Below are 20,847 nucleotides of genomic sequence, written 5' to 3'. Positions count from 1 at the left end.
TCTAAATCAATTCACACTGTATTTCCAATTCCGCATTCCTGTTTGTGACTGACAGTTATTGCCTCCCTTCCTCATTTATTTTTTTTAATCTAACGTCTCAAAAAAGCAGAGCTTTCATGGGGAATGAAATGTCAGCTGTGATCTCAGCTGAATATGTTCTTGGTGGTCAAGAACTGGAAAGGAAAGCTGGGAAGCTTGTGCATCTGTGCTTTTCTGTGTATGCCGTGACCTTAAACATATAGGAAGCACTTGCCTAAGCTTGACTGTTCTTCAGTCTCCATTTCAGTGGGGCTTACACGAGAAACAAGAGACTCTTCATTAAAGTCCTTTCTATATTATGCATTATTTATACAGGTATAATATAATGGTGTGAAGATACCTCCAGATATTGCTGAATTACAACCCCCATCAGCCCTAATAAGCATGGTCAGTGGCCAGGGATTATGGAAGTTGTAGTTCAGCAACATGTGTAGGCCCAAAGGTTCCCTGTACCTGACTTGAGGTATAATAACAGTTCTTATTGCAACCTGGAATAAGCCCTGTTGAGCAGAGTGGGGCTCGCTTCTGAGAAAACATGCATAGAACTGTGTTATTAGCACCAACTCCATCCCCACGAAATGGATGGCAGAATACTCAATGGTGCTCCCACCCCATGCCATGAGGATACATAGTATCCAAGTATTTTGGCACCGGAGGCAGAAAATCCCGCAATTGTCTCTTCACCTCCCAGGCAATTAAAATAATATAAAATAAAATAAACAACTAAGAATTTGCTTCCCTTTCATGACATCCCAAATCAGCTGCCTCGCTCAGCATAAGGGTAGGGCTGGGACTGATGAAAGGGATTGTTTTTATTTAACCTATTGTTTAAGGTGTATATTCCAGCACTGGACAGCGGAAGAAAAGGGGGAAAGAGAACTGTGACTAAAATGAGGGCAACCGAAACATCTTCTATTTCCTGCTGCAGTGACATTACCCTCACAGTTCTTTGTGTTTCTGACACTAGCACAGCACAGCACAGGTGACTCTAATCTAGGCTAGAGATTCAGGAAACAGCCTGTAGTATTATTGTTTATTTCTGAATCCTCAAGAATCCTGGAAACTCTTAATGCTGTATGTTTTCAGAAGGTTGCGCTTCCCTTCTGGGGGGGGGGGAGAAATCATTCCCCCATAACTATTTCTGCCATATATGCAAATGCTGCATGTGGCTAAGAAAACTACCACTGTACTAAGATGCAGCGCAGAGTGATACAATAGTAAAACCATATTTGTTAATGAAAGCAATTATCAAGTGGTTCCAAATAACCGTTTTTGCTCATTACTTTCCCCATGCCTTTGATTGAGTAGAATGCAGCTAGGCACTTTATTTTTAATAATCTTCTTTCTCTGCTCTCCTATGCAAGAGATGCTAAGGGCAATCTTTTCCATCTGAAATTTCCCCGGGTCTCTGTGTTTTTGCTATAGAATGCTTTGTAGTAATTGCTTTAATTTGTTCTCATTTTAAGAGCCAGCAAAAGCTCCTGCAGCCCAACCAGCTTCTGTAAAAGTAGCAGCACCAGGTAAATGATTAAATTGTTTTCTCTTGCTTTATTTTCAATGTATTCAATCAACTGCTCTGGTTATGGTGCATTTCATTGCATCATAGCACCATCTGCTGGGTTCTGCAAGTTAATGTTCATTTGGGTTTGTGAATAATGGTGCAGTGTCACTACTATGAGCATGTGTCTATAGTTCCTAACATGTGTTATAACAAGTGTTGTGTGTTAAGAAAGAAAAGCTTTCACTAATGTTATATGCACACAAAACCTCCCTGAGCAGTGTGGAAGTCCCAGTAGCAGTTCTTACCAGGGGCTAGTTTCCTTTGGAGGAAGAATCCACCAGAGACTTACATTGTTTCTATAATAGAAGTATTACACCCAAGTTGACTCACTGTATAACTTGCAGTATACCCCACTGCTCCTCATCATCCCCAGAGAGGAAGCCCCACCCAAAGGTGCCGCCCAGAGCTATTTTTCTGCTTCTGATTCAGTTCTGACACCAACACTCAAGCTCCCCTCTGCCCCACTCCCTTTCATAGACACACAGGGTGGTATTCTACTAAGCTTTACTCAGAGTAGACATGTTGAAATTAGAAGGCATGATAGAGTCATGTTCATTAACTTCAGTGGGCCAACTGTGAATGAAATGTGGTTGAATATCACCCACAGACTTAGACCACATCATATTGAGCTACAGAGGCAGAACAGTCCAGGACTTTCCAGCTGTTTGGCAGCTACTGAAAGAACGCCTGCTGGCCATTTACTTGTATTTTCTATTTCAAAAGAGGTGCTTAGCAACTTGGTCTGCTGACCATTGAATGATAACAGCCTATGTGGTGGGGCAGAGCCATGGAGCTGACCTCTTGACACTGCTGTCAATGCACCTTACCTGAATGGGGCTGGGACGAAGCAGGCTGGTGGGAAGGTTGGGGCAGAGAGAAGCACCCATCTAGGCTAGTATCCTGTGCTTACAATGGGCAACAAGATACCTATGGCAAGCCTTCAGACAGGATATCAGTAAAACAACTCTCTTGCCTCTTGTGCTCCTCAGCAATTGATATATAAAAGAAGACTGCCTCTGATACCAGTAGGTAGCATACAGCAATGATGGCTAGTAGCAATCAGTAGCCTTATTCTCTACGGATTTGTGTAAACCATAGCTGCCAAGTTATCCCTTTTTAAAAGGGAAATTCCCTTATGCTGAATAGGCTTCCTCGTGAGAAAAGGGAAAACTTGGCAGCTATGGTGTAAACCCATTTTAAAGCTATCCAAATTGGCGGTCACCACAATATTTTGCAGAAGCGAACCCAACAGTTTATGGCAAACACGGCCCTCCAGGCAAACTCAGCCCAGCAGATGTTTTGGGACTACAATTACCATCATCCCTGACCACTGGTCCTGTTAGCTAGGGGTGATGGGAGTTGTAGTCCCAAAACATCTGGAGGGCCAAGTTTGCCTATGCCTGGTTTATGTGTTGTGTGAAGACCTCCCCTCTTGTCCATCTTGCATATTGTCAGGACAACATTTTAGAAATGAAGAAGACTGAATTGGGTGGAGCTTCCAATGTGGTATCATTCTTGAGATACTCCCCTCAAGGGAGATGTACTTATCTGTCCTCAAATTAACCATTTTAAATCCAAAATGAAATACACCAGAACGATGTTATTTTCTTCCCGCTGTGTTAAGGAAGGCAGAAACGTAATTGATTTTTTTATACAATTGATTTATTATAGTTTTTAAAAGAAATATATATCACACAATCCACATACAGTCATACCTCATGATATGTCCACTTCATGTTGCGTCTTTTCAGGTTATGGACGCGCCAAACCCGGAAGTCCCGGAACAGGTTACTTCTGGGTTCGGAGTGTCTGTAACCTGCGAGCATGCGCAGAAACGCTAAATCGCGCTTTGCACATGCGCAGATGCGGTGCTCCATGTTGCAACCTTTTCATGTTGCGAACAGGCCGCCGGAACGGATCCCATTCCCAACAAGAGGTACCACTGTAATGTGATAGATTCATTCAAAATACTGGATACAGCAGGCATCCCCAAACTTTGGCCCTCCAGATGTTTTGGCCTACAACTCCCATGATCCCTAGCTAACAGGACCAGTGGTTGGGGAAGATGGGAATTGTAGTCCAAAACATCTGGAGGGCCAAAGTTTGGGGGTGCCTGGGATACAGTGTTACCCAACACAATGAGACATTAGCAATAAGTTTTAAAGAGTCTTGTGTTGTTAATGAATTACCAAACAGATGGATTCAACAGCAGTCATAAAACTTTTAATACAGAAATTGAAAAGGGTGCAGTCAGTCTAATGGCAACAAAAATTATTATAAAGTGGTCATTGTTCAATTAGTACAAAACAAAGACTATATGGAGAGCTTCTTGTTAACAGTACAGTATTCACATGTCATGGTGCACACAATGATGTGTACTGTGAGTGCATTTCTGCTTTAATCCTCCCCTATCATAAAGGGAACAGCAAACCACAATCCTATCTATGTGTGAGAAATGAGCCATAAACAACCTGTCTAAGCTTACTAACCTTTGATGGGTCAATTCCACATTATAGGATATATCCCAGACTTTATCTAACCACTGTGTGTCAGAAGGGACTTCATTAGCACGCCACTTACTGACCAGGATAGCCTTCATAGCAGTTGACAAATGTACTGCAAGTTATCGTTAATAGTTCTGTTCCCTTGATAGCACAGCATGAAACAACTGCAAGCTCCTGCGGGTCCAAATACTACTCTTCCTTGACAGCATATGATTCCTTTGTTTTAAAGAAGACCTTGCATTCTGAAGTATATGTTTCCTTTGGAAATATAAAATCAACACTTAAAGCATGTTCAGGGGAATTGTATAAGTGTTTCTCAGCTGAATGAAGACATCCTTCAGCAGAATTATATCTACATTATAAAGCAATTACTGTTGACTGTACAAAACTCCACTGTGGTACATACAAGAAAAATAAACAATTTCCCTTTTCCTTTTTTTTTTAAAGTTGCCAAGAAGTCAATAGCAGGTAGGCTTGCAAGAGCTATGCAAACCATTCTCTGTTTTGCCTACTAAAAAAAAACACAAGCCAGAATTTGTGAAAATTTTCGAGGACCATGCTACTTTAAGATAGATGATTTGCTAGAATCCAACAATAAAAATAAAATATCTAACTGTGCTACCTGGGGTGGAGGTTGCCTGGCTTCACCATCCTCTGCTAGTGGTAAATCCCCACCAACAAAAATACACCACAGTTTGCCTGCCCAAGCAGTGCTCAGGGAGAAGCTACCTCTGGTGGTATCGCCACTGCCCATAGCTTGTGAAATCCCCTAAAACAAAGAAGGGAGGAGGCGAGGTTTCGCCGGCATTGGATCTGCTGGATTCTGAGCCAGCCTTGCTGCTGCCACATGATGTCTAATCTGGCAACATGTCCAATATCACCCAGTCTTCACCATGCCAGCCTGGGTGATGCCGTTCCAGCCTAAGCTCTCATTCCTCAGTGTTGGAACTATGAAGTTATGCGTGAGGATATTTGAATGCGAAAATTGGAAAGAATTAAATGTTTAAACTGAAAGCTGAATTTTGTAGAGTTATGACACTCAAAGATGCAGATTTGGATTATCTACTTTAAAACTGTATCAGTGATACGGGATTTAAAAGAAACCTCAAAACATAAAATCAGCTCTGAACTGTAAAACTTTTAAATGGGAGGTGGAGTTGAGTAACATCTTGTGGGTACCATATTGGCTACTACAGTACAGAAACATGTACTGCAAAGTCTCCCAAAGTTCCTCATGGCCTTGGCTTCTGCCGTGCAGGCTCATGGCAGTAGCAGAAGGCTAACAGAGGTCCTTTTGTGGAGTCCACTCAATCCCAATGCTTCTGTTTCCAAGAAACCATGTTTGTACATCATGGAACCTTAGTGCCTAGAGATTTGTAGATTTTCTGCAGCACGGTCAGCAACATAATCTGGTTCCCTCTAAGTATTAATAACATGGACATAGGTAAAATAAAAAAATTCCTTCAGTAGCACCTTAAAGACCAACTAAGTTCATATTTTGGTATGAGCTTTCGTGTGCATGCACACTTCTTCAGTGTGTATCTGAAGAAGTGTGCATGCACACGAAAGCTCATACCAAAATATGAACTTAGTTGGTCTTTAAGGTGCTACTGAAGGAATTTTTTTATTTTGCTTCAACTCAGACCAACACGGCTACCTACCTGTAACTATGGACATAGGTGTATGTATAGTGGTCTGCCCAAAACTCCATTTAAAGCTTTACTTCAGAACATCTTTCTCCTATCATAATTTTAACGGGAGCATACGTGTGTGTCATCAGGGGCAGTTATAAGAAGCTGACAGATGTGATGCCATGATTCATGTTTTTCAACAATCATATTGAGTACACTGAAAACATTACTTGAACAATGAGATTACTGCATGAATCAGGCAGGGGGAGCAAGCTAGCTGTGAGAAAAAACCTGACGCATATTTCAGCAAACTCTGAATTTACATCAAAACTATATTGATGAGATTTTAAAATGACATGTCAGTGTTTTTGACAATAGAGGTTATTTAAAGGACATGTCTGCTACCAAATATACATTAAGATTGTTGAGAATTGGTTGGTTTGCAAACAAGGTATACTATTTACAACAAAGTACGTCGTAGTCTATTGCTTTGTGTGAATGGTAGCTCAGAGTTACTCTAGCATACAGGCTAAGATCTGAGTTGTGATCTAAGAAGTCATTGGTTCATATTTTCCCTGAACGTAGTAGACAACCTTAGGCTTCTCTCATAGGGAAGGACAAACAACTCCCTAATTGGCTTAGCAAGTCCTCAAGGTCATGCAAGCATATCTTCACCGGACACCCAAATATCCTCTCTTCTCTTGCCAGTTTTCATGCACACACAGGTAGCAGAGAGAGAGCACCCACACCCCTTCCTGCTATCCCTTCCCCTAGTGTGAAGGTAGAAGGCCATTGAAGGCAGGTTGGGGTGTGATCCTAATGAATATGAGTCAGCTCTTAGAGGAGTGTTCACGTAGTTTGATCTTAATCAAAGGCTATGACATGAAGAATTTCAAAATAATAAACACCTCCAGGCCTCTCCATCTGGGACGTAGGGCTTTCCCTAGGCCAGGCATGTCCAACAGGTGCATCGCGATCCACTGGTCAATCGCAGGGTGCCCTGGTTGATCCTGGTCGATCTTCGAATCTTAGTGATATTCCTCCAAAAACAACTCTGGCTTCCTAAAAGAAGCTCATTGACTCTGGTCCATCCTCCAATGACAATGGGTAGATCACTGCCTGTTTTTTTAATACTCTGAGTAGATCGCTGCCACTTGGGAGTTGGACGTGCCTGCCCTAGGCCATATCCCTCTCTGGCACTGTTCCACAAGTCCTTTTACCTAACTGGAGTGTGTCCTTGAACTATGATAATGTTTCTAAAGCTGGATGTAGAAACCTTTGAATTTTGTATGGTTGGAATGTAACATGCTGTAACAGAAGTGCCATCTTCTCAACATGACTGAGGGGGCCCAACGTGATGTCCTGATGTCATGCATGTGATGTTGCATGACATCCTGACATGGCTCACATGACATCCTGCAATGGCCTGACATCGTGAGAGCCAGAGGTCGAAGCTGAATGCCCTCTGAACATTTAGGGGGCCGGGCCCATTAAAAAACAACAACTATTGGGGGAACCAAAAGTGTCTCGGCACTCAGAAGCCGGAGCCAAAACATCATACTGTATATATTTATCTACCCATTTTACCTTAGGCCCCACCCATGTTTGCCTCTGGCCAGGGCCACCACAATTATCCATCCCTCAGGCTAAAAAAACAACCCATTTCCCACTTCTGAGTGGAATCCAACAAAGTGCTTGAGCGCATTCTATCATGTTAGATCAAGACCATAATCAAACTACTGCTAGTACATCATTAAACTCAATTTAGGTATTTCTCAAAGTTGCCCACTCCTTGCATCTAGTAAACTAGTACATTAAAAAGATTTTGCATAGCCCCATTCATGCCCCAACTTATTACATGCAGAAGTTGGCTATATGGGGGGAACATTCAAAATGTTGCCTCCTGCCTGCATGCTAAAGTAATGCAGTTCAGAGTTCTGCAATCTCAGTCTGCTATCTCATTCTGTGTAATGGTTCTAATCTTCACTGTAAACCTCAAAATGCAGAAAAAAATTATCTGGCTTTGTTCCTCCAACTTTGTAGAACCGCACAAGAAAGAAAAGCCAGTAGAAACAGGTAAATATGCTCATTTTTTCAAATCTTTGCTTTCTTTAAACATACTGATAATGCACCTGTTCCAGATATGCAATAACCAACTATTTCTCCTTTTGTGTTTGTGTTTCAGCCAAGCTCCCAAAGAAGGATGTGCCTGTCAAAGCAGCTGGTAAGACATGAGGGAAATGTTATCATAGAACTTAATGCTCTCCTATTTTATCTCTAAGCTAAAATTTTAAATTAACTAAATGCTATAAAATTCAGTATGCCTTACAACAATTAACTAGTGGATTAAAATGGAGAACATGGCTAGAAATCATTTGGAGGCGATTCTAACCACCATGGGTTCCCTGTGCTTTTTATGTTAAAAAGTAGAATCTAAATTCCATGAGCAAACAGATCAGCAAGTGTGGGTATGTTTTGTTACTTGAAATTAAAAATCAATAAAAATATTTATAAAACTAACTAACTAACCAAAAAGCAAATACCATAACCTGTTGTTCATTGCAATGGTTTCCCCCATCACAGTGTTTCCTGCAGGCCAGGTTTTTTTTAAAAGGCATGTAAATTTCATACAGACAATGTATGCATTGTGGCCCTCAATACTATTAATACACCAGTTTGAAATGGGATGATTTACTGGTGGATCCTTTGGTCAAAGCATCTTTGCTTGAGGTCTTGGGTAGGAGAGCTTTGTTTCAGGTGGCCACGGCACATAGGAACATAAGAAGCTGCCTTATACCGAGTCAGACCAAATGGTCTATCATTTAGTTCTGTATTGTCTACAGTGACTAGCAGTAATTCTCCAAGGTTTCAGACAGGGATCTTTTCCCACTCCTTTGTGGAGATAATAGGAATTGAACCTGGGACTTTCTGCATTCAAGGCATGCACTTCTACCACTAAGCTATCCCCCTTCCCCCCTGAGCTGTATATATGTAGTTTGAACGCACTGAAATTCTTTGTTTAATTTTTCAGTGGCACATGAAGCTCATAAACCAAAAGGTGAGAGATTAAAATTTAAATGTATATCCCGAATATATATATATATAATGCTATGGCATCTTGTAATATCACATGCTTCATTATATTGAGACATATAATGGGTGCATCTAATTCACTGCTGCTCAACCTGGCAGTGATATCAGGTACTGTATTAGGAAAAGGTTTTTCCCAGCCTTGCTACCAGTGCTCCTTTTTAAAAAGTGGAGGTGTCAGAGACATTCCACTGGCTATGCAGGTGCCTTACCACTTCAAGCATTGTCCTTTTCCTTCACGCATTGTCCTTTTCCTTAAAGCGGAGATGGCACGAGCTTTTTTGCTCCACAACCCAGATCCCCATGGAGCTGCTAAAATGAATGTTTCCCCACCACCACCACCTTCATTTTAGAAGGGGATTCTGATGCAACCCTTTCCTGAACCAGGAAAGGATTTGCATTGAGAGCTCTGCTAAAACTGAAGGGAAACCTTTGTTGCAGCAACTCGAAGCTGTTTCTTTTTATTGATTTATTTTCTCCATTTACACAGCTGCCCCTAACAAGAGTGTTTTGGATAAATCCTAGATGTCCATTAAATTTTCAGAATGTTGTTGTTTTTCTGTTTTATTTCACAGTGACCACAGAAGTTCATAAGCCAAAAGGTCAGTACTGTTTACATTTTACAGTAAAATTAGATTTATACAATATATGGTATAGTGCTTGGACTGTGTCCATGGTCAAGGTGAACATAGGATGGGTTTGTGCAATTTAATAATCTTGGGAGCTGGGTGTATAGTGTCATGTGGGAACCTTAAGCCATGCTCCAGCAGATGAATCAGTAGCAGACTAGATAGCATGGTATGGGCGATAGAGGAGGAGGGATAAGATGGCGATGAGGTCAGCACAGTACAAAGAGTTAACTTCAACTCTTTGTGATTTACTGCTGCCTAACTCCCTTCAACCAGTATGGGGTGCAGCTGGTTCCTGGCTTTATTCCCTAGAATGGCCAGGTAAGACTGATTGAAACCCTCAACAACCATAGCCAATCATTGTAGATGTTCATGAACCAGTGAGCCTGCGGTCTCATTCAGCATAAGCCAGCTTATATGTTATTAGAGTTTTATACCAGCTGACTTTTCCATGATTCATTTTGCAACTGTGCAAGGCTTCATTCTTCCTGCAGATTTATTGGAAGGCAAAAAAAGGTAACTCTACAGTTTTATAACATTTATTAGAAAGGTAGATTAGATCAATATCAGGATAATGTCAGTTGCTTTCAAATAAGCAGCAGCGTTTTCAGTGCTTTGAGAAAGCTTGCTTGAGCCACTCTTCCCGAGACTGGAAGTGTTACAAAAGCCTTATCTTTGTTTTGCAGCAGTACATGAAAAGAAAGAAGATAGGCCGTTGAAGGTGGTAGAGAAAGGTAAGGAGAAACTCAGTGAAGCTGATGTTATCTAAGGAGAGCGCCATAGCGATTAAAAATAAAATCACATTCAAAAAGTGGACCATCTTGATTTTGTCTCTCTAGCTACCTTAGTATTCTTTCTTGACAGATAATTCTGGATCAGGTTTCTGATGAAATTCAGCTTCTATGTCATTAATCATATTTCTGCAGTGACTGGAATTAACCCATTCAGTCACCTTCAGTTTTGTGGTGGCCATGTGTCCTACCTCACAGAAGACAGTCCTCTGTTTGATGGGTGTCTGTTCTTAATCCACTTTAAAATTATTTATACATACATACATACATACATACATACATACCCCACCCATCCGGCTAGGTTTCCCCAGCCACTCTGGGTGATTCCCAACAGAATATTGAAACAGGATAAAACATCAAACGTTCAAAACTTCCTATATCTTCTGAAACTTCATATATCTTCTGCCTTCATATATCTTCTGAAAGTTGTTTATTTCCTTGACATCTGATGGGAGGGTGTTCCACAGGGTGGGTGCCACTACTGAAAAGGGGACACATGGGTCATTAAAGAGCCTCACCAGCAGTTGGCATAGCAGGCTAAGCAGCCACACTATGCTGTCTTCCCCACTATGAAACTGCTAATGAAACTACCATTATGTACTGGTAATTATTTCTAAATGTGCACCTGTACATATAAATCAGCATTCCCAAATTTTATACAAACCTGTGGGTTTTTGTTGATGAAGTGGCCATACTATTCAATTTACCTGTGACATGGTCAACATTTCTGGCCTTAATTATTTTAACTGATCAGATTTGTAGAATTAATTTTCTGAATGATTCAGCTGCAAATGTTTGTTGAAGCAGGTCACAAGTCCCAATTTATATCCAGACAAGTTCAGTGGGGGGCTGACTGTGTTTGGCTCAAAATGGGACCAGCTGCATGCAAGCAGAGCAGGGCTCTCACCTTGTTTATCGTCCCTGATTCGAATAATTGTCCCATCCATAATGGTGACCTTTTCCTTTCAACATTGGTTACCTGAAATGAACCACCGATTACAGAAATAAAATATTGTGTGAAAAATATTAGGTCTTTCATTTCATCCAAGAGAAATGCCATTGGGTAATATTAGAAATCCATCATACTCAACTGTCATTGTTTCAGTCCAATGAAGATTCTTAGGGCTGACACTGCATTAAGGAATTAGTCAGATCTGATTGAAGGAAATAGGAACCCAAGAGCTTTTGCTACGTGTTGGTGAGGGAGGAAACAGTATGAAGCAACTAAATTATTCTGCAAATGCTATGTTTCTAAACAGATTATTCTTAACCCTAAACTAACAATAAATTATATGCCTTAGTAACTTTAAGGGAATTGAAGGATTGTTACTTTTTTTTCTTTTTGCAGAGAAACCAAAACCAAAAGAATCAAGTAAGGCATATGACATTGTCTATGACTCTTGTATATCACTTATGCAATAACGTTTCCTGTATATACTATTTGTTCACATTTTCTGCCTCTTAAGAAACAGCAAGATCAGCACAAACATATTCTTTGAACAAACCACAGAATAACACAGGATTATTTTTTTAAAAAAACAAAAACCTCTTTTGGTTCAACAAATGTTTCAGCTTGAACATTACCGAAAGAAGAAATAAGGCATGAATTGGAACACAACAAGTAAATGTAGTATGCCTTGTAGGAAGCATAGTTACAATTGCTCACTTTGCTAACCCACAACACAAAAAGCACGTATTATGAGGTAAATTCAACAATATTTCAAAAGTGCAGTGTGATAGTTGTAATTGTGATTTTTAATAATAATGATCACAATTAGAAAAACCACATTGCACTAATTTTCTTCCATAGATTTCCTGTTTGGTAAGGGGGAGGCGGTCTATATGCCACAAAGTAAGGATGTGACTTTAGCAAATTCACATTTTCTCCTTCAGTCTCCTGAGCCATCTCCACACTGTTCCCCAACCTTCTTGAACAGATTTGGGAGTGCAGGGGGTGTGTCCAGACAGAAGGGGAAATCATCAAAATTCTCCTCCTCCTTTTCCGCCGATGGAAACTTCCATGGAATCGAGGAGCTTTATGTCTGTAAAGGGACACAATACAAATAAACCATCTCATATTTCTTGACTCTTGTAATATCTGGGTCACAACTTCATATGAGTAGGTGTGTGTGTGTGTATTTGCTGGTTGGATTGGTAGGTATAAAAAATATACCGTATAATTCAATGTCACGTTATAGTGAACATCTCATCATTGCAAGTGTTGCAGCTTGCCAGATGGAACTCATCCCCCTCTCCTCCCCCTTCATGATGTTCTGGGAATTCTCCCAACCCCATTGAGCCAATTTCAGGGGTGAGGAGGGCATGGAGGGAGGAGAAGGCGGAACCCCATTGTGCAAGCAGAAGGCCTTGTGCAGGGTTTGTGGTGTCAGGGCTTGTTAGGTGAATCTCACCTAGTATGTTCAGATAGACAGATTGATATGAGTCAAAATATAAATGTATAAAGGAGCATATAAATAAACATGTATATATCCTGTCCTGCAGGAGGAGCAGACTTCAGATAATTAGATTTTTATTTGACATAAAAGTAATAAGAGGAGTGATGTTCCATGTGTGATAATTAAATGCAGTGGGGGGGTTTCTTAAAAAATGTTTAGGGTTACCCTAGTTTTCCTATTCATATTGAAATACTGCCCCACAATGAGGCTAAACTTAGATTCACAAAATACTTAGGGGTATGCATGCCCCCAGAAAAAAGCACTGATTAAATGTATCTCCTATTTTATCTGGTCCTAAAAAGATTGACCTAATTTACAATTATTTCAGTGGTGCTTGCTTCCAAGAAAATGTGCTTAGATTTGTGCCTAAATCATAGTACTTCAATTTTAAGTGAAATATAGTTCAAGTTGTTAGCTTCAGCAAGGTTTGCTGGCAATATATGTAGTCTGATGTAATCAAGCAAAGACAAAAAAAATGCAAAAAGTAAGTCATATATTTCATTACTGAAATAAACTCTTTTTGAGCTAGCCATAATCACTTATTTCCAGTTCCTCAGCCACATTTGTATTGCACATGTAAGACAGCATCACAAATGCTAAATTACCACTGCAGACAACATTAGCTTCTGAAATATTTCCGGCATGATTTTCTGGTTTATCAGATCACTTGGGATTTAAGGCAACATCAGTAATGAGTCAGACTCCAAAAGTGTTTGATCTCCTAAAATCAAGTAATCAGCATGACTTTCTTTGAAATAATTGCCATAAAGCTCTTCTTAGTAATGGCAGTGCATATTTCCTGTTGGTGGTTATAAGAAAATTTCTGAATCAATAAGCTAAGTTATTCCACGATTTTAAATATTGCAGTTTCCAGACGTAAATTGGGAAGCTCCACTTAAATGTTATTATTCATGAGTACAGAAGAAAAATAATAAAAACCCTCAGCAAAATCTAGCTTGTTTGAAATCTTGGAAGAGGATGTGTTTAGGATCAGTGCACATTGTATATGAGAGCTGAGGGTTTTCTACATCAAGGAAAATAATATGAATAATTTTTTTTACAATCAAAATTCAGATGTACCACCTTTGAATGGTCACAACCCACTATGAAGTAGGCCCTCTTAAGATATTTAGCTTGGATCTGGAGTTCTCATTACTGGAATGCTGTTCATGGGATGTGCTTATTGAAGAGGGGGGATGATTTTTTATTTTTATTTTTGGTTGACTCCTGCTTCCCTGTAGCCCTTCCAGAACAACATGGGAGGTGGCAAGATGGGGCTGCAGAGAATCCAACAGAAATCACCTTCCCTAAGATAGAGCCTTCTCCAGAATTCTAATTCTCCTAATACTCCAAAAACTACCTAATTGGACATCCTCACTGTTTTATTGGTCTTCTGGGTGTATTACCTTTTTATGTTTTTAAATGAAGAAGAAGGTCTGCTTGCATTGGAGGAAGGAGCTAGGGAGGCAATTTGCACCGATACCTCCTTTCTCCTGCAGCCCCCTTTCTCTCCTGAAAAGCTACTCCAGGAGGTTGGGGGACCCTCCAGAGCAGCATTGGGGTGGTGCAAGTGGGCAGCATGAGGAAGAGAGTCTTGGCGAGATCCTCTCCTCCCTTCCCTTTGATCAGTAGGGAACTTCCACTGGATCTCTGTGCTGTTTGTAAACAGAAGGAACTTTTCAGAAAGAGCTCTTTGCAGAGCAGCCAATCTGGATCTCACTCATAATAATTCATTCTCACCTAAATTACCTGTCATTTGGCCAGTATGTATTTACACACAGTTTGAAAAGTCTATTATTTGTTTGAAATTGTTTGGTGGTGGGTTGTTTTTGTGTTTTTTTCAGAAGATGCCAAAGAAAAAGAAATAAAGCATCATCCAGCATTGAAAGACAAAGGTAATGCCATGCAATTGAAAACAAAGACATAAGTCAGAATGATTGCAATAAAAACTATAATTAAAAAATAGCTCACACAAAATTGACTAAGCCAAATTAAATATAAGCATTTCTGCACAAATTAAGTATAAGCATTTCTGCACATGTGTGAGAGGTTTAAATACAGTTTAAACCAAATATAACATAAATGGAGTCAAACAGCAGCATATGGGTTGGTGTGAAGGTGTGATTGAGACAGACATGCCTTCAGGACTTCATAAAGGCAGAGGCTGAAAAACACTCACTCCGGCCATTTAAACACCCATTTAAAAGACCAGGTATCCTTGACTTCCATTTTCCCATTCTAATTTACAATCCCTGTGTCACCAGGCTCACTGCTAAGAGACACTTACATTGCAATCTTCCCAACCAACACAATCTTATATTATACTCATGCATTAGGATCTGTCAATTTCCTTTATTTCAGTTTCTCATTTTTTCAGTCTTAAATTCAGTTCTCCACATTTTGTAGCAATTTGCAATTTCTTGATTTAAAAATTCCTCATGAAAATTCACCAGCATATTGGTGTGGATTTCTCCCAATAAACATATTTCATGTGCAGCTCTGGCTAATGTACTCATTTTTAAAAGGATTTTCCCCTAATATAATCCATATTTGTATGCTATTTTCACTAATATCCTCATTTGTATGCACACTTTCCCCTTATATATGTATTTTTGTAAACATTGGTTGGTTGGAGAGCTGCATCATAAAATTCAGTTAAGTGTGATCTTCAATGGATAGCTGTGTTTTAGTTTGTGTATTGCTTCAGAAAGTGTGAATTTTATAGATTTGGCTTTATATGCATACTGAATCGAATTTATCCTCCATCCCAACTCATAAGTAGAGCCTACTATGTCATATCAGTTCTTCTCACCTTAAGAGAGATTTGTGGCTTCCCTCTTCACATATTACAGTTAGTTTCATGGTTAGAAAACTTCTACAGGTTTTCATTTGTTTGTCCCATTCAAAGCTGCCAAGGCTACTAAATAAATATTTGGTCTTGACCCAGCATAACTAGTCTTGTATTTGCATGTATCTATAGGATGTGAGATAACAAGGAATGTGATCATTTGTACATTTAGTTTATATATGGAAGCTTATCTGTCTTGACATTTGCCTATTCATTGCCTTTAAGAAGGCTTGCATTTAAAATACCATATCAGGTCAAGCAGATTATAATCGGATGCAATTAGGGCTGCTATACGCTACAGCATTCTTTGACTCCAACCAAGTGATATTCAGGAAGTCCCAAAATGATTTCGTGGCTTCCGACACATCAGTCCCAATCTATTCCTACCAAAGCATCACTGATCTCGGCATGTGAAAGGTCAGTGGTTCAACACCAACAGGAGATGACATTTAGCAAGATTTGAACCACATGCTATTTATTCAATTGCTAAAATAATTGCAGAGTCAAGGTCATGACAATTTAAATGCCAAAATTCAGTGCCAGCTTTGGTTAAATTGCATTGAAGACAGCTGCAAAATAAAACAATGCAATAGGTGCACCCTGTAATTACATAGAAAATACAAAACTCTAGCCTCGACCAAGCAGAATATTGAATTCCAACCTAAAACACCAAGAGATGTGAATGGACTTTAGAGGAAGGTGTGGAGACCTATATTTTCTAATTGCGTTCAGTACGTATTTACTCTGCGTTAACACAGTTAAGTTGACACATGGGGGGTGAGGTGAGACAGACAGAGAGAAGTGGAAGGAGAATTGAATGGATTTGAATGGAAGGGCCCCTTCCACAAATGCAACTCTCCTTCCATGACAGGAAGCTCCTTGCTTTCATGGACGGATAATGTTTAGTTTTTACACTATGAAGCTAATTGATTTCAATTTTCAACATTAAACATCTTAAGTCTTCTGCCTCAACCCAATCTCTTTCCTGAGCTTCCAGGGAAAGTTATGATGCTTGGAAAGCCATATTAGGGGGAGGAATTACTGATAATTGACACTTCATGTGGCCAGATTATTTTGCTACATCAAATGAAATATTCAGAGCATGTGAATTGACTGGTATTATAATCATCTCATAAGTACAGCTGAGCTTGTTGATCTCTGATGCTGTAAAACTTCACAATGCAAGTTTGAAAACTGAACACTTGGAACTATTCACATACTTCTCAGGACTCGTAGAGAAGAAACAATTTGTAAGCACAGGATTAATTATTATTTTCCCCCTAGATGCTGCAAAAGAAAAAGTGAAGCCTCCAGTTGCTGCCAAAGAGAAAGGTGCCATTTGTAAAGTTGCATAGCTTTTTAAGTTCATGGGTTCTTTCATGGAGAATTGATAGCTGCAAACTTGTTATTCATTTATTTACCAGGACTATTCTAAGATTAGAATGACTTTTGTTGCTGAGAGTTAAGACATATACAAATTCGCACACAACAGAAAGCAGAGAAATTATCAAAAGTTTGAGGATGTTTTACTCTCATCGATAAAGATGAAGGAAAGGTGTAACTGAACTGCATGTCAGCTAAGTTGTAAGTGAGCACAGTATGTGTAACTGTAGAATGTGTTTATTGGTTACAGGGCACCAGGACACATTTTCTGTGTCTTGTAGCATGGCATGCTCACTTACAACTTAATCTCCCTTCAGCCACCCATCAACCTCAGTTGTCTTCCTCGCCACAAACTTTAGGACTACATAATGGGCTTTCGCTGTAGAAACTAAAGGCACACAAACGAAACATCTATCATATAATGAACTTGTTTTGACTTTATGTTGAACAGAATGTTCAGGCTCCAAAATGACTGAATAATGAAAAGCCCATCCACTTTGACTATAGAGCTGCTACTGTGACTCTATTATAGAAAAAATGGTGGATGTTGGAGTATAGGGCATTCTTCACTTTCATGGTCAACTTTAGCTATATTCTAATCCAGCAGAAGTACTGTTGTACCCATTCTGCAACAGCTAAAGCATCTTATGCTAAGATGGTATGTATATTATTTTCCATGTTGCAGCGAGTACACCTAATTAAAGCTTAACATTTCCATATTTGTAAACTAAGAAAATTGGATATTTTTTTTCAGAGGCAGCAAAAATGAAGGAACACTCTAGTTGCTCAGAAATGCAACTACCATGCTATGTTATATGTTAAGCAAAAATGCCACTCAGATCCATGTTTTTACATTCCTTTTCTGTCAACTTAAATAAGGCTTTTTCCTTCCAGAATATAAGCATATGGCGGTGAGGAGGGTTCAAAAAGTTAGCTTCTTATTAAATTATCTTTTCAGTACTGATGTTATTAGGTGAGATGCCCTGCTTACAGCCCACTCCAAAGTAGAGGTGAGGTTTACAAGCCCCCAAATTCTTCTCTGGCTCAGTTTGAAATCTGATCTGGAGAAGAATTGCTAACTTCCCCTTTTCAGTGCAATGGAGTTATGTCACTCTAGGACTAAGGGCAGGTTGAGACATTTAGCATGGAAAGGGAAGGTCTTACTAATAGATGGAAATATCCGGGCTATGGAAATATCTATACCTGGCACTTCACAAATTATGTCACATTTGTAAGTCAAGCATTCATACCTTTGAACATATGCACAATTTGTCCAATATCTGTGATCCTTGTGGGATGGAGAAATTCAAAGATATTGAGCAAATAGCTCCAATTCACGCATGAACTCGTTTACACCATTTTGTGCCACACAAGGAATTTCAGTGTGGGACCAGAGATCTGAACCAGCTCTCAGTCATTTTTATCTGCTTGAATTTATATAATATGAACGCAGTATTTTCCAGAGTAAACTGAATGTGCACCGTGATGTTGAATGTCTGTGACAGGACATTGACATTTTGTCAGAAAAACATAACCCCTATGTGTAAATTGGCTGCAAGCATCCTATGTGCAGTGCTGTGCTTTATTAGACCCCTCTTTTTTTAAAAAAAAACCCACAATAAGTGACATGCCACACAGATCCTACAAAATAGGGTCTAAAAAAGACCTTGCAAAAAGAAAAAAGAAAGACTATAAAGATTCAGTGCCCTGTAGAAATCCATGGAGACAGACTCACTCTGATTTTTCCTCCCATTGCGTAACAATATGCAAAGAAACACTGTGCAGCTATAGCATTGCTATTTAGATTAAAGGTATTTCGTCATCTGTGCATCTTTGACAGTAACAGACATTTAGCATTAAAAGGTGCACAGCTTTCTTACTATTTGCAATGTAGCTGTTTCATTCTCTACAAGTCTGTGCTGCATATGAAGATAGAATGAGCAAAAAGATGTGGGCGATTTCTTTGTAGAAATTGTCTAGTGTCTTTATTTAGTGGAAGCAGTTAATGGTGTCATGGCAAAGGGGGGGTTCATTCTCAACCTTCCTTTTCTAAGTTATGAGGTGGTAGTGGAAGCCAAAGGTGTCAGAGCCAGCACTGAGCAATGCATAGTTGCTGACTGGACGGTTTCACCAGCTGATATCAACAACCATGCTACACCAGCAACCTTGCACTTTCAAGCCACTGGCTTGAGTACCCCCACCCCACCCCTTTTCCCACTTTTGCCTTCCAGTACAGAAAGGTAAGGGATGCGGGTGGTGCTGTGGGGTCAATCACTGAGCCTAGGGCTTGCCAATCGGAAGGTCGGCAGATCGAATCCCCGCGACGGGGTGAGCTCCCGTTGCTCGATCCCAGCTCCTGCCAACCTAGCAGTTCGAAAGCACGTCAAAGTGCAAGTAGATAAATAGGTACCACTCCAGCTGGCAGGAAGGTAAAACGGCCTTTCTGTGCACTGCTCTGGTTCGCCAGAAGCGGCTTAGTCATGCTGGCCACACGACCCGGAAAAACTGTCTGTGGACAAACGTCGGCTCCCTCGGCCAGTAAAGGGAGATGAGCACTGCAACCCCAGAGTCGTTCGCGACTGGACTTAACTGTCAGGGGTCCTTTACCTTTACCTTTTTACAAAAAGGTAAGGTTAGGAAAACTGCTTCCCTTTCTGTTGACATGGGGTGGCTACCACTGGTTACCTACATTGTCATTATGTTATTCCATCCCATTCATTTTAAACCAAAGGAAACCTAGTACAACTAGAAGAAGTGGGAGAAGTAAACAATTACATAACGTGTGTGAACTGAAAGCAACAAGCTTTGTAGCCTGAAAGTGGTAACAACAACAAATGTATTGATTTCAGTTCTAGACATTGGACAAATAAGTGAACATTGGCTGGTGATTTCTGCTCCTCTTTCCATCTTTGACATCCCTAATCCTAACTTCCCAATTGCGGAACTGGTGGAAAGGGTGGGGTTGCCCCTCGCACACAGCTTATTTTTTTGCTAACTTTCCTTTCCCCCGTGCCTTCCAAAAAATCAGGGCTGGGGGACTTTCCAGAACAGCAAAAGTTGCCTCCCCCTGGTATCACTGGTGAATGTGAGAAGCACTTCTGCTAATGGAGGGGCAACTGGGGATCCAAGACAATGTTACATAGCCATGTAGGCACCCAACAAGAAAATAGATGATATGGTGCTTATTCCCCACCCTATCAAATCTCTTTCCATAATTGGGTGGTGGTGAAGTTTCAATTCATTGTGTGATTTATGAGCTGAGCTGCTTGTTTCAACTTTTATATTGAATATGCTTGACGATTAAAAATAATTTCTCAATATATATTTTTGCACTGCCATAAAAAACTAGTATCAAATATAGGAGGCAAGGAATAATGAATGCAGTAAAATGAATTATGGCAAGCAATTATGACTTTTAAACAAATTGTTTCTCTTTTACCTCAGAACCTGCCATAAAAAAGGAAGTCAGTCTACCTAAAACAGGTAATGGGATACTTCTGTATTTAACAGAAAGCATTTGTGTTTTCTACAGACTGAATTATTCCTCTAGATAAAGCATTGCACTGGTCAATGTGAAGGGCATAATCTCAATTTGAAAATGTCACTATATCTGATGATATGTTTTTCAGTTCTTAATTTCTCTAATGGGAGACCTTCAACATCTCAGCAGCAATTTTGTGAGCCTCTATTATCCAAAATAAAAATGTAACGGTGGGTGACCTGGAATTGCTGCATGTTGTGTGTCATGTAAATGTTTAAGTCCTGAGACATTCATTCTGTTAAATACAGACAGATTTAGTGGCTGACAAGTTACCAAAAATATGTTTTGTTTTTTGCCCTACCAATTTATGGCTCAATTGGTTGAAAGATTTTCATCCTGAATCCCAATCATTGGTCCATGGGTGGAAGGGGAAG

At 39.9% G+C, this 20,847-nt stretch overlaps 1 protein-coding gene across 50 annotated transcripts in view; it reads left to right on the top strand.

Moving 5' to 3' along the window:
* The window catches only part of TRDN (triadin), a 165,881-nt gene that overhangs the window by 121,018 nt on the left and 24,016 nt on the right, over positions 1 to 20,847 (top strand). For 28 of the 50 annotated variants that reach the window (XR_015948959.1, XR_004692212.3, XM_088666093.1 and 25 more), the window contains 11 exons: positions 1,506 to 1,559; positions 4,552 to 4,572; positions 7,779 to 7,811; positions 7,921 to 7,959; positions 8,767 to 8,793; positions 9,401 to 9,427; positions 10,141 to 10,188; positions 11,594 to 11,617; positions 14,546 to 14,596; positions 16,834 to 16,881; positions 20,377 to 20,415. Coding sequence is in view for 47 of the 50 variants with exons in the window: in XM_088666093.1 (XP_088522219.1) it covers positions 1,506 to 1,559; positions 4,552 to 4,572; positions 7,779 to 7,811; positions 7,921 to 7,959; positions 8,767 to 8,793; positions 9,401 to 9,427; positions 10,141 to 10,188; positions 11,594 to 11,617; positions 14,546 to 14,596; positions 16,834 to 16,881; positions 20,377 to 20,415 (411 nt within the window). In the remaining 3 variants the exon portion in view is untranslated. The remainder of the gene's footprint in view (positions 1 to 1,505; positions 1,560 to 4,551; positions 4,573 to 7,778; positions 7,812 to 7,920; positions 7,960 to 8,766; positions 8,794 to 9,400; positions 9,428 to 10,140; positions 10,189 to 11,593; positions 11,618 to 14,545; positions 14,597 to 16,833; positions 16,882 to 20,376; positions 20,416 to 20,847) is intronic. The other 22 variants (XR_015948960.1, XM_088666082.1, XM_088666080.1 and 19 more) reach the window with 11 other exon arrangements.

The sequence above is a fragment of the Zootoca vivipara genome, chromosome 3, assembly GCF_965207765.1.
Source record: "Zootoca vivipara chromosome 3, rZooViv2.hap1.1, whole genome shotgun sequence".
Taxonomy (NCBI): domain Eukaryota; kingdom Metazoa; phylum Chordata; class Lepidosauria; order Squamata; family Lacertidae; genus Zootoca; species Zootoca vivipara.
This window is presented reverse-complemented; position numbering and strand designations above follow the sequence as displayed.